Raw genomic sequence first — 14,206 nt, 5'->3', positions numbered from 1 at the left:
ATCTCATTTGTAAATGCTGTGACAGGCAGGGAGCTTTTTATTCCTTAAGATAGTGATAAAAGTAAAAGTCTGTAGATAATGAAATTGTGTAAATATTTCCAAAATATAAAGCCTTAAAATGTACTGCCTGTGTCTCCTGTGGCATCTGGGTTTTGAGACATCCCTTTGCTTCTTATCCTGGTTGGTTTTTGTCAACTTGACATAAACTTAGGCATATCTTGGAAGAAGGAATATTAACTGAGAAAATGTCTCCGTTAGATCGTCCTTTAGGCAAGCTTGTAGGGCATTTTCTTGATTAATGATTGATGTGGGAGACCAAGCCCACTGTGGGTGATGCTGTCCCTGGGCGGTGGTCCTGGCTGTGTACAAAGCCAACTGAGAGAAATGCAGTTAGCAACATTCCTTTAAGGTTTATGCTCCAGTTTCTGCCTTGAACTCTTTCCTTCATGCTGGATGACAGCCACAGGAAACACTTTCCTCCTCCACTCCATGATGGTTGTCACAGCAATAGAAACCCTAACAAAGAAATTTCTAAAAGTAGCATCCATCAAAGAGAAGAATCTTGGAAACAAAACAAGTTGTTGTTGTCTTTTTTTTTTTAATAAAAAAAGAGCAAGTTTGGGATTAGATGAATTAATTTACTTGCTCACTCATGCACAAATTCATAGTTCCACTAAATGACACATGTTATGCTGGTCATCAGAACTAGTTACAAAGATAGAAAGTCTCTGAGAAGCACATTGTTAGTGGGGAAAACAGAAGAGTAGGGCTCAAGGAGTATGGTTATCAGCTCTGAGCTCTTGCTTGGGTTGCCATGGAGAAGAAAAAAAAAAAAAACAGAACTCATAATTGCTCAGAGGATTGCTTTGAGAGCTAGTCTCAAAGAGGAGAGGATATTTGAGCTGGGTCTAAAAGGATGAAGACAGAAAGGAAAGATGTCCCTGAACATGCCCACAGAGTGGCCAGCATCATTCCAGATACCCTAAAGCACCAAGAAAAGACCAGGTACAAAGGCAAGCAGAGCAGGAAGGCATATAAAGAATTCAGCATGGCAGTATGGGAAACATGACTTTAAAGATTGTGTACAGTCCTCAAGAAAGAAAATTAGCTCACTGTACTGTATACTTTATTTTGATATAAAAAGTTAAAATGATAAAAGTTAAAATTTTGGCTCATAGCAGACTTCTAAAAATGGTTTATACACACACACACACACACACAAGATAATTTCTTAATTTTGGTGGAGATTTTGTTGTTGGTGGGGTTTTGTTGTTGTTGTTTTGTTTGTTTGTTTGTTTGTTTTGAACAGTGTTTCTCGTCTAGCCCTGGATGTCCTGGAACTCAACTCTGTAGACCATGATGGCCTTGGACTCAGATATGAGCATGCCTCTGACTCTGAGTGCTGGGAACTTAACAAGCAAATAGGATGTGTCACATCACTAAATGGGTCCTTACTGGTTTAGAGAAAGCTGTCTTAGAACAGGCTGACTTCCCTTAAGAGTTTGTACTTTCTTCTAGATTGCTTTTCAGAAGAGTGGTGTTAGTGCACACCCCACAAGCATTGTGTTAGAATCTCATTTCCACTATGCTTCCCCTAAATTTAAGGCTCTAATTTTTAAATCTGTGGCTTGTTGTCACGCAAGTACCAGTTGCTCATTGTGGTTTAACTTATCTTTTTAAAAATAATGTCGGCCTTTCATTACATTAGTTGATTAATTTTTGTATGAATTTTCCATTTATCTTTGGTGTATTTTTAAAATTTAGATCTTGTTTTTCTTTTATTAATAATATTCTTTTTTATACTGAGTATTATAAATAATCTATTTATTTTATTTATTTTTTATTATTATTAACTTTTTACTTATTCACTTTATATCCTGTTCACTGCCCTCCCTGTCACCCCTCCCACAGTCCTTCCCCCTTCCCTCCAATAATTTGTTTTACAATTGTAAATATGTAGATTCTTTAAGTTGTATCAATGACCTTTAATTTTATTTATAATATAGTGCTATGAAGAAATAGGTATTTTTAAGGTAGATAAATATGTCAGTTGTTTCTTTCTGAATAGTAGCTTTACCTGTATTTATTACTCTCAATAGTAAACAGAGATTTACATATTTTCTAGTATGTAAAGGCTTTCAGTCCCGTGTCCCTTTTTTTTTTTTTTTTTTTTTTGTTAGACAAAGTCTTCTATAGCTCAGGTTGGATTTGAACTTATGATCTTCCTGCCTCCACCTCCCTGTGCTACAATTACATGTGGACACCATCATGCCTAGTAGGGTTTTAAATTTCTAAGTTTTAACTGTTTTCTTTTTAAGGAATAAACCCTAAAGTTCCTTTATAGTAATGAACCAGTTATGATAATATCATTAAGAGCAATACACCATTTTCCCATAGGCTCAAAGTGAGACTTTATTAACTTGAGTCTCTCTTGTATCTGTGTCTCTGGGTACTTTGTTTTATTCCATGGTGCTACAGATTGTTTTAATTTACCAAGAATTTACAATAGCCACTTTATTATTATTTATTGATATGGGACTTTTTCCTCCTACACTAATACTTGGTGGTTGACACACCAAGCTCTACCAGGTTATCCCACAGATGCCTTTTGATGTCTGCCAATTTGATTCCTAAGTTACTTCCATTGTTTGTAACTATTGTGTTACTTTGTTGCATTTATGAGCCCTTCTGTGTCCTGGAGTCTTCAGGAGAGTCCTTGACTGCTTCATTTGTCTGTGTACTGCTGGGCTTGCTCTCAAGGACTCTTGAAAAGCCACATTTCTCATTCCCTTGCAGGTTCAGATCACATCCGAGAGAAAGATGGTCTGTGGGCTGTCCTGGCCTGGCTCTCTATTCTGGCCACCCGCAAACAGAGCGTGGAGGACATCCTCAAAGACCACTGGCAGAAGTTTGGTCGGAACTTCTTTACCCGGTAAGACCTGGATTGGGTTAAATGGATGGTGAGAAAATGAGCAGAGAGAATTCTCAGGCAGGCAGTGTTTGTGCTGTCTGTAAAGATAGGAACACTCAGGTTCACTCACCTTAAGCTGGTAACTTTGAACATGATTTGATCAGGGTCAAGGTGAAGTCTGCTTTTTAAGCCAGCCATAAAGAACAAGGATTTTTAAATCTTAGCTAGCCTAATTAGAAGAATATATGCTTTATAAGCATTTTTAAAGGTATACATCAGGTTGGCAGGATGATAACACTGCATTTGGATTCATAGAAATAGATTTGAATATGCATTTGTTCTTTTCTGAGTTAAGGAGTCACTTAACCTTTGAGTTCAGTTTTCTCATCCGTAGACAGAAGAATATCAGTTTGGTTACTGAGAAGATGAAGTGACATCAGAGTCTGGAGATGTTTTATAAACTCTAGAGCTCTAAAGGCCTGGAAATGTTTCTCCTTAAACTCTGGAAACAATACTCAGTTCAAATCGGCTTTTCTGACTCATTGAATAGGACCCATGGCTGTTGGTCATCTTCTTAGTCATTGATCCAACAAATATTTACTCCCTATTTTTCTGGTTTTACTACTTATCAACTACAACTGCCAATCAAGGATTACAAATCCAGCCTTCAGAACCTGCCTTTGTGATTGACTCTGACTCCACTGAACTCTCCATTCACTGAACAACATTAGACACTGCCACACTGTTGTCTGTCATAAGCCTCAAGACCATTAGTTGATAATACAACCTAGATCCCAAGAGTTAGGACAACTGACCATTCTTTGCTGGAGTCTTAACCTGCTCTGTCTGGTTATAAGGCCAGGATTCTTTCCATTCCAAACCCTCTGTGTTCTGGGATTTAAAAATCTTCTTTCCCAAACACCCAAAGGTCACAGGCATAGAGCAGAAGCCTGGTTGTAATTTCTTGTTCTTTATCATTGTAACAGAGGGAACGCGCCAGCTTCAGTAGGGAGGGGGCTATTTTGTCTCAGCTTCCAAGACTCCTGGAGCCAGCATGAGTTGGCTGTAATTCGGCAATATCCCTCATGTCTCAGAGGTGTTACAGTGCACATCTTGTATTTGTTTCACTATTGCAAACAAATGGGTTCTGCCATCTTGAGCCTCTAACTGTTTCAAGAGGACATGTACTGCCATGTTAAGAAAATAAGAAAATAGAGCAGAAGCCTGGTTGTAATTTCTTGTTCTTTATCATTGTAACAGAGGGAACGCGCCAGCTTCAGTAGGGAGGGGGCTATTTTGTCTCAGCTTCCAAGACTCCTGGAGCTGGAGTTAAAGACATGCAAGTGTCTTTAACTTCACAAAAAAAGGAGGTTGAGAACAAATCTTGACAGAAAGTAATAGTCACAGAATTTGATTTGTGGTACAGCTGTTTTCTTTTCTTGACCCTTTATCATCCACTTAAGGCATCCTCTGCCAGGCTAAATTTAAAGCAGAATACACGCCCCACTGAAGGAGCCTGGTGTTTGAAGCACAGCTAGTTAGCTTTTGGCTGCTTATCTGGTCTCTGACATTCTGGCCTAGCTCAAGGAGATCCCTGTGGAGACTGGAACTCTGTGTAGCCACAGTCTCATAGAATTACACAGGTCCAGAGCCTCAGGCAGGCCCCACCCTCACCTTGTAAGAGTGATAGAAGTTTGGACAAGAAGGGTCTAAGTTATTTGCTGGCTGACAGCAATTTTTTGGAGGCAAGAGAGCTTTTCATATTCTCTCCTCAAGTGGCAGAAGGTGATGTCTCTTTCTTAGAGCCTCTTTCTGTAGAAAATGCAAGCCAGGAGTCCTCTGGCTATTCAGAAGGCCCTTCCCTTTTCTTCTAAGCTCTCCTTTCACCCCCAGCCCACTCCATCTCTGCTGACTGACAAGCTCACAGCCAAGCCTTCTGAAGGTAGATGGCTTTGGGGGAGAGCCAAGAATGGAGACAGTGCTGCTTGCCTCGGATGCTGTAAGGTCATCCCAGGCTCTCAACTTCATAACTTCTTTCAGGTATGACTACGAGGAGGTGGAAGCTGAGGGTGCAAGCAAAATGATGAAGGACCTGGAGGCCCTGATGCTGGACCGCTCCTTTGTGGGGAAGCAGTTTTCAGCAAACGATAAAGTCTACACCGTGGAGAAAGCTGATAACTTTGAATATAGTGACCCAGTAGATGGAAGCATTTCGAAAAATCAGGTAGGAGCAGATTGTGAGTTTCTGAGATACCCCAGAGTGCCATCTCCACCTCAAGAGAAAAGGAGGAAATAGCCCCTTGGTTGTGCTTCCTTGGCAGGTGTGTTTTCCTGGGGCAGTTGTTCTCAGTTGGATTTCTGCCAAATTACATGTGACTCTCATGCATACTCATAGGGAGAATTTTTTTCCCATAGTTCTTTGCAGCCCCCTGATTCTCCATGCTAGAACTCTGAGCCTATATGCCAGAGGGAGTTTTGTAATTATACTCAAGATGCCATGGTGGAATGTATGGGAAAGTCTTAAAACCATAGAAGAACGTTACTGTGGCCCTAGAGATCAGTTCTGCTCTCTTCAGGTGTCGCAGCAGTATGACATCATGAATGACATTACATGCTCTCCTTTCACGTGTTCCAGACCCAGAATAAGGCTATGCCTTTCTAAGGCAGGCCTCTTGGTTAGAAATCCCCACTGTTGTTATGTGTGGCCATCTGACAAGGCAATGCATAGTAGGACAGCATAGCTGAGAATCTGGACCATCCTGGATGGTGACAGATGGCTGGGGTTTCTCATGAAGGGTACCTAAGGTGGCAGGGCAGTCACTTATCTCCCCTCTCCCCATGGTCATTCAGCACCCAGGGTCCACTCACTTTCAGATCTGTAGCCTGTTGTCAAGGAATGTCTGGGGATTCAGAAGCAGAAACAATGAAGGGGATAAAGGTGTCATTGCACCTTAACCTCTCTGCTTGTTTTCTGAGAGATGCAGAGCTTTGGTCTGCTTTTTTTTTTAGAAGGCATCTGAGATGTTTTGGAGGGGATGGGTTTGGGGAGTCACTGGAAGCCCCTCAGTAGGAGTGACTAGAAGCCCCTCTGCAGAGAGTGGGAAGTGGATGGACACCATAGTCTCCTCAACTTCCATGCCCAGTTCTAGCAAGTGGCATATCTGCATGTCTCCACCACGTATGAAAACTCTGGATCGGTTTGATTGATTATAACTTTGGTCTCGTAATCAGAAGGGAGGAGGCATGTAGAGGAGAGGGTAGCCCAGGGGAGAGTGGGCCTGTGTAGAAGCTGTAGTGAAGCCTGGAGAGTCAGAGCAGACGTTCAGAACACAGATACCCCAACTGTATAGGCACCTCGCCCATGAGGTCAGAGGCACACTGGGAAGCTAGGGCTGTGTTCTGTGCCATGCTGAAGAGTAGAGCATGTATCAGAAAGATGGGGTAGGAGAGAGAAGGGCCCAGAGGAAACAGGAAGATACTAGAAGCTTCAAGCTGAAATTTGGGAGTAAAGGCCACCCTGAATACTTTTAAAAAGTAAAGCGTGCTGAGTGGGGGTGAGTGTACCCTCTGCATTGACTACCTGGAGAACACGCTCTATGTATCCTGTCTGTGGTCCTCACAGTAAATCTAAAGAATGGCACACTGGAATTGTGAAGTGGTGACAAACCCCAGGAGATGAGGACTTTTTCCTCTGGTCAATCTGTGGCATCACACAAAGCCCAGATAGACTCATAAAGAGTGAAGGGCCCTTAGGAAAATGTCTGTTGTAGTCTTTCTTCCTTACACTGAAAAAAACATACCACGAGTCTTCAACGTCTTCTTAAGTAAGGCATAAAGGTACTGGATGGAAGGGAAGGAGAAAAAAGCCCTGCACCCACATGAACCTCATCCTCAGATGATTGACCCCTGGATCATGCTGGGGTAGTATGAGCACCTGCTCCTACTGTCGGGCACGTGGCCTCTTTATGGGATGCCCTACCAGTGCTTTATAACAAGCTCTTCCTCTCATCTGCAGGTAGCTCCCTCAAGAGCCATGAGTCAGATCTGTGCATCTAGCCGCTTTACTTATTTATTAAGCTTCAAACTGAAATGACCAGTCCGTGAATCACAGGGAAATAGGCAGGGGAAAGAGCCTCCTGGCGTCCAGCCTCACCACGAACGGATCTCCCAGATGACCCTGGAAATGCTGCTCCTACATTACTTAAGCCTCTTCGTCTGGATGCAGCAAGGGTCTGATAGAAGCGAGTCTCACAGGGCTCGATGGCTGCCATCTGTCAAGGATCTAATCCTCTGATGGATAAGATTAAGACTCCAAATGGACAGCCCAGGGTCTGCCAGGCTTCAGTCCCCTTTCAGGATTCAGTGGGAAAACCCTCTGCTTATCTTTTTCCAGGGCTTGCGGCTTATTTTTGCAGATGGTTCTCGTATCATCTTCAGACTGAGTGGCACCGGGAGTGCAGGGGCTACCATCCGGCTATATATTGATAGCTACGAGAAGGACGTTGCCAAGATCAACCAGGACCCCCAGGTAATGGCTAAGGCCTGTACCCTGGTTTGTTGTTTTGGGTTGAGGGAGTGATCGTGGTCCCCCGAACCCATGACCTCACGGCCAAGTGTCAACAGCCCATCAGGTCACCAGCTGTACTTGCTCTTTGTATGTTACAGCCAAAATGCCTGATAACTACCACAGTAATACTTAGCTTTTCTGAACATTTGCTGTTTCCTAAGCCCATTGCATAGGCACACTCAGTTAATACTCTCCTTTTTGCCTTCCCTCCCCCACCCTGTGTTTGTGTGTGTGTGTGTGTGTGTGTGTGTGTGTGTGTGGTGTATTGTGTATGTATGTAATGCATGCTCCTGTGTTCTTGGAAGCCAGAGGAAGGAAGGACATGCAGTGACTTGCCATCGCTCCCTACTTTATTCCCCCCAGACAGAGTCTCCTAACTAAGCCTGAAGCTAGGCTGTCACTTAGCAAGTGGCCCTCCTGTGTCTATGTTCCCCAGAGCTCTGGAGTTCTTAGTATGTGCACAGCCATGCACAGCTTACTTTATGTGGTGCTGGAGATTTGATGCATATGACAATGTTTGCATAGCAAGTGCCCTTCCCTGCCCAGCCCCTCTTCATTATTCTCAAATTATATAGACTGTTATTCTCCTTGTACTGATTAGGGCACCAAGGCACAGAAGATCAACTAGGTCTTACTAGGCTTGTGCTCTATTCAGTAGCAGTTACAAGAGAATGGATCTTCGAATTGGTTCTGGCCAATGATGTCTGGGCTATCACTGACCACGCATCGCTTTGCATGGTGGATCATCTGCTCTGACAAAGCATTCGCTGGTTGCTGGTTCCAGCCATGTTGGGGTCAGGGACAAGTGTTGACAGGCAGTTCTATTTGTCTTCATTGAAAAGCCTACTGACTTGCAGTCTGGTGGATTGGATATAGGGATGATAAGGGATCTGGACTTTCAGGATAGTCACCAAAATGGAGGAGCCAAGAGGATCCCAGGTGTGTCCTCACAGCACTCGTCCTGACAGAAGCTCCGGAGCCAGTGCTTTATCTCCACGGTGTCTGGGAAGTAAGGCACACTTGCTCTCGGTGATTTGCAGCTCCTGCTGTTCCGTAAAGCCCCAAGATGCTCATAGCATCTGCTGAAGAGTTCCACAGACACTTTCTGAAGGCATCAAATGGCCAGGAGGTGTGTGGAAAGGAGGCCATGTCTCTTCATAAGAGACATGCAAATGAAGGCCAGAATAAGCTACAACCCATCCCAGCAGATCAGCTGTTGGCAAAACAACCGAAGATAGGTGTTGGTATTGGGAAATAGGAAGCACCTCGGTATGCCAATATCCAAAACGCATGACCCCACCCCCACCCCAGACACGCAGATTACAAAGAATGTCCTTGTGGTCAACAGACTTTGTCTGGATGTCTCTCCAGAGAAACGAGAGCCTTTATGCTGAAGAGATGGCTGCACCTCCTAGCCTGTCGCTGTGCAGCCGTGCTAACGGGTCCATGTGTGGGTCGAGCATTTTTGCTGTCAGCAGATGAAGAGATAAGGGTGTAACCAAGTCACTCCATGCAAAATTACTCCTCCTTAAAAATAAGAGGACCTTGCCACTTGCAGCCCCTTGGTGAGCCTGGAGAACCCTATACTGAGTAAAACAGGCCAGACCCAGAGACAGATGCTGTATGAGTTCATTTATTTGTGGAGGTTAAAAAGAAACAGTCTAACTCAGAAACAGCAAGAAGTGTCCTTAGCAGGGGCTGGGTGGGACCAGGATTTGCTAGACAAAGGGTACAGACTTGCATTTACGTAGGATGTGGCAGTTCTGGAGATCTTAACCACTTTGATGCCTGTAGTTAGTAATGCTGTATTAAGTGCTTAACTTTTTCTGAGAAAATGTATTGCTAATGTCTTCTCTGCCACCATGACAAAAAGAACTATGTGATGAGATTGGATGTGTAGGTTAGTTTGACAGTAGCCACTTCACTGTATAGGTCTTGTTGGGATCTGGGAGTTTGGTCTCATGATAGAGCACCTCTGTCATCACTGTCCTGCAGAGAACCAAACTTTAAAACATTTCATTTGATACCTTAAATCCAAACCAGTTTTTATGAAAAAAATGAAATAATGTATGCCATATGTACTTTTACACAAAGCTTCTTTGTTTTTGTTTTTCGTGGTTTTTTTGTAGTGCCTAATAAAATCTATAAAACTCAAATTTGGTGAGTCCTGCTAGAGTGGGTGTGAGCATACAGGTTGTACAGTTACTGAGGTCTTATTTTAAATTCTTTTCCTGTCACTGAAGACCCGTGTACATGGGCGAATTGTTTCATGTTTGTATGTCTTGTACAATGGTACAATGATAACTTTGCATTGGTCTATGGGTTTGGGGAGACAGTGACTTTTAAATGCTTCGGCATTGGGAGTGGCACATTAGATCAGCTCTGACAAATGATCAGGTCCTGGCTGGAGAGATACATGACTGGAGAGGTTAGGAGCACTTGCTGCTCTTGCATAGGACACAGGTTCAGTTCCCAGCACCCACCTGGCAGCTCACAACCATGCATAATTCCAGTTCCAGGGAATCTGATACCTTATTCTGACCTCCATGGATCCTAGTCTTATGTGGTACACATGCATACATGCAGGCAAAACACCTACAAGTATAAAACAAAGAAATCTTAAAAAATTAAAAATCAAGCGAGACAGTTCAAAGCTGGTGATGTGGCAAAGCAGTTACAGGCACTCGATACCAAGTCTTAGGACCTGAGCTTGAACCCCGGAAGCTACATGGTGGAAGAACTGGCTCCCTAAGCTGCCTTCTGACTTCCCTATCCCACAAAACATAACAAAGAATGATTATCTTATAGTTGTTTAGTTCAAATTTTTGACTCCCAGTTTTTAATTATATAAAAATTTTTTGAACAAACTGTGTTACCGTGTCTTTTAAGTCTGCAAGTTTAGTAACGTTGTGCACACTTGCATTGTTCCCAACACATCCTCACATCCCCACATCCCAACCTTTTCATTTTTTGCAGAGCTGAAGCTTAACCGTTGGGTGGTAGCCTGTTTTCCTGACAGTCCTTGCAGGCAACCTTCTGCTTCCTGTGTCTGAATTTGACTAGATACTTACCGTACAATTTCTTTTGTTAATAAGGAAGTAGCAAGAGCTTCTTTTCTTTCACACTTTTTCCAGTAGCCAGGTTCCAACATCAGTAATCTCCAAATCCTTACGTGATTCTGGCATCCATAAAACTTGAACCAAGGGCCCTGGAACGTGTAGTGCAGGCCCCTAAGATAATAGAGAAGGAGAAAAGGAGGAAGGTGGACATGCCCATGTCCTTTTACCTTCAAGACAAAAGCCTGATCCATGCTAGACAGTAGGAATGAAAAGTATACTTCTTTTGAACCTAACTTCCCAGGATGGAGGATCAGAAAAGCTTGTGGTTCCCTCTGTGCCTGCAGACACCACCATCCAGCCAGGGAGCATCTGCCTTTACTCTGTTGCTGGTATATCTAAGCCCCAAGGGCAGCGGCACGTGGTAGTCTCAGCGGTGGAGCTGGCTTTCCCAGTTAGCATGATCTGGTGTGGATGAAAGGCAGGAATGGCAAGCAAAGGTCCTGTTCCGGGCCGTTCGTGTCTGGTCTAGCCACACTTCTGGTATGGTGTGGTATCAGTTTCCTGCTCTGGAAAACGGGTAGTTTAACTAGATGAATAGTTTTTGTTTGTCTAATATCAAAGATGATTCATTTCAACAGCGGAATCCACCCCCTTCCCTGCTCATCCCATCCCTCCCCCACCCAGTGCCTTGAAGGATCTGTGAAAGGGGGATGTCTGAGAGGTCTCTTTCTCCTTTTTAAAATGTATGTATTTATGTATATGAGTGGTCTGTTTTTCTGTATGTCTGTGTGACCGAAGAGGGCATCAGATCCTATCACAGATGGTTGTGAGTCACCATGTGGTTGCTGGGAATTAAACTCAGGACCTCTGGAAGAACAACCAGTGCTCTTAACCACTGAGCTATCTCTCCAGTCCTGAAAGGTCTCTTTTAGTACAGTATGAGGATCAGCTCAGAGGTAACAGCAGAGGGCTGGGGAGAACTGAGTACCATGGCGAGAGATTCATAACGTAAGGGTCTCTTAGGCTTGGCGGGGTGTATGTGGAGCATATGGAGAGGTTATTGAGAATGGTGTGGTTGCTTGCTTTGCAGGATAGACCATGGAGTTCATTCACTGGAGTAAGGAGTGTTGGAACCAGGCTTGGGTTTGCTGTTTTATTTAAAAGAGCTTTAGGCATGCTGGTACCTGGGATGGGTGGTTGGACTCATAGACCACAGATCTGTTTAGAAAAGTGATGGAAAGGGTTCTTTCCTTTGTGTTTTTCTCAGGTCATGCTGGCGCCCCTGATCTCCATTGCTCTGAAAGTGTCCCAGCTCCAGGAGAGGACAGGCCGCACTGCACCCACTGTCATCACCTAGAAAGATGGCCAGATGTGGCATGTCCCTCCCCCAGGACCTGTCCACGCCATCTGACTGAAGAGCACAGACAGAAACAGTGTGTTCACCTGGGCCTTTTAGGACTCGGTCTTGATTTTTTACTTCCCACTTGATAAACAGCCATTTGTGAGGCACTGCCACTGTGTGAGGAGAGGGAAAGCAGACCTGAGGGCTCGCACCCATGTCTGTTCCTTCTCTTGCCCTATTGAATTGCTGCTGTGTGGGCCCTTGTCTCCCAGCATCAGGTACAGTACACTACACTGTAAAGATTTGGAGACTGAGGGTCAGCAACAAGGCCACCTCCTGTCCATGGGGTGCGCCTGTAAAATGCTATCAAAGTTCCTGCTTCACTGTGAATGTCTCCCATTTATGTTTACATGCAATCCAACAGAATATGGTTTCTCGTGCCTTCTCTCTAATCAGTTTTCCTCCGAGCGAGATGTGCTTGTCTTCAGATCTCTGTGTTATTTTGCATCTCCCATCTGCACAGATATTTGGGGTATTAAAGCAGAATGTGCTACACTGTTGCCTGTTGTCATTCTTATTTATAACTATAAAGAAAGAAAACAGACCGTTTGCCTTGTTTGATGAGGGGAGATTGTATTTTGTTTTGATGTCCTAGCCAGAAAAACTTGATTCCTGGGCAGGTTGAAAAATCTTTTCACTTAAGAACTGTAAGTTTTAATCTCATCAGGTCAGCAACCTCTGGAAACCCCCAGGGTTATCAAAGAAACCTTGGTGTAATGACTTGGGAAAGAAGGTAATTTTCAGATCTGGAGGATCTGGTGGAGCAAAGTCATATATGTGTCCTGTCATGTTGCTGTCCCAGGACTGCTAACAGGGCAGGAGCAGAACCCTCAGAGCCCGCAGGGTAACACAGCAGTTAGAGGTATGGACTTTGAAGCCAAGTAGCTGGGTTTGAATCCTACCTGACACCTCAAGTGACCTTTGAATGCCATTCTCCTCATCTTCAAAGTAGGAGATGAGGGTAACTCTAACGTTGGGTGCCTGAGGATCATTCAGTGCACAAATCTGGAAACGAGTGAGCACAGTATCTACTCCACAGTAAGTTGTCAGGCAGGGTTGTGTTGTTGGGCTCTTTCTAGATGTTGAAAAAACAAATCATAATACTAATATTTACAATTCATTTTATGGTTTGCAAGGATCTCGTAATACATAGTTACTTGCTGTGTTGACTATTCCAGAAAGGTCTCAGTTCTGTATACCTCCACCATGCAAGGTGGACTCTCCAGTATAGGTAACCCAAGTTTTACCCCGTGGTCGAGATTTCCAATATTACCATTTCACAAGGGAATCAGCCAACAGCTGAGCTTCACTGAAGACGGTGGTGGTGGTGATGGATAAGTGGTTCTGTTGCATTGACTCCATGCCATGCACTTGAAGTGCTTTCCGTATGCTTTGTAATCCTCAATAATTTTATGAGGAAGATACTCAACAATTCCCATGTTACAGGTGAATCCCAGTTCCCCACCGAAGTCAAAACCTTTGGAAGAGCATGGGTGCCCCGAGGCAGCACAACTCCACAGTTGACCCCTGCTGGGCACTAACCATCTCTAGTTTTTAGACTACATCTAACAGTGGGGAAAGGTGTGAAAACATTATTTTACTTACTAAATAAAAGACTGTTAGTTTAATACTACTGTTCCACACCTCCAAGAAGTCTCAACATCTGCATATTTCAGTCAGCCAGGAAATTAATACCGGCTAAGGGTCAGAGGAAAGAAATGATGTACAATAGGTATCACTGCCCTCCAAATGCCTGTAGGGTAGGGTTGGGGGGGGGGGAGAGCGGGGGGGGGGTATAGGTTAAATCAGTCCATAGGTAGAATGCCATGAATTGGGAGACCATTATTAGCTGTTAGCATTCATCTTTTCCTAGCATCCATTTTTTTTCAAATGTTGAGACGCATGCCATCCAGAAACCCGCCAACTGAGAAGTTATTATCCCAATATTAGCCAGCTCAGTTTAACAGATGTTTAAACACCTTGCTTTGGGTTCTCTCTCAGCTACCCTAAGCAAGGCCTTGTTTCTGACACTGTATTTTGTTTACTCCGGAACTGTCTGTTGAATCAGCTGTAGACACTCCCAGTATTGCAACCCCTGGGATGGCTTTAAAAATGTCCTGTTTGCCCCAGCTATGGCGTTGTGGAGGCTTAAAGCTGAGTAGAGAATGTGGGAGTTGGCTGACTGGGCGGGGCAAGGTTGCCTTCTGAGGCTGCTTGCCTGGGTAGGAGAGGGGCAGGGTGAACCTAGAGGAAGAGTATGAGAAATC

General features: G+C 43.9%; 1 protein-coding gene across 2 annotated transcripts in view; it reads left to right on the top strand.

Annotated features, from left to right (window-relative positions):
* Pgm1 (phosphoglucomutase 1) overlaps nt 1–12,439 on the top strand; it is a 58,831-nt gene extending 46,392 nt beyond the window's left edge. For both annotated transcript variants that reach the window (XM_034502670.1, XM_034502669.2), the window contains exons 8-11: nt 2,797–2,932; nt 4,952–5,135; nt 7,305–7,439; nt 11,805–12,439. In XM_034502670.1, coding sequence (XP_034358561.1) covers nt 2,797–2,932; nt 4,952–5,135; nt 7,305–7,439; nt 11,805–11,894 — 545 coding nt within the window. In that variant the 3' untranslated portion in view covers nt 11,895–12,439. The remainder of the gene's footprint in view (nt 1–2,796; nt 2,933–4,951; nt 5,136–7,304; nt 7,440–11,804) is intronic.
* Nucleotides 12,440–14,206: the final 1,767 nt, after the last annotated feature.

The sequence above is a fragment of the Arvicanthis niloticus genome, chromosome 5, assembly GCF_011762505.2.
Source record: "Arvicanthis niloticus isolate mArvNil1 chromosome 5, mArvNil1.pat.X, whole genome shotgun sequence".
Taxonomy (NCBI): domain Eukaryota; kingdom Metazoa; phylum Chordata; class Mammalia; order Rodentia; family Muridae; genus Arvicanthis; species Arvicanthis niloticus.
This window is presented reverse-complemented; position numbering and strand designations above follow the sequence as displayed.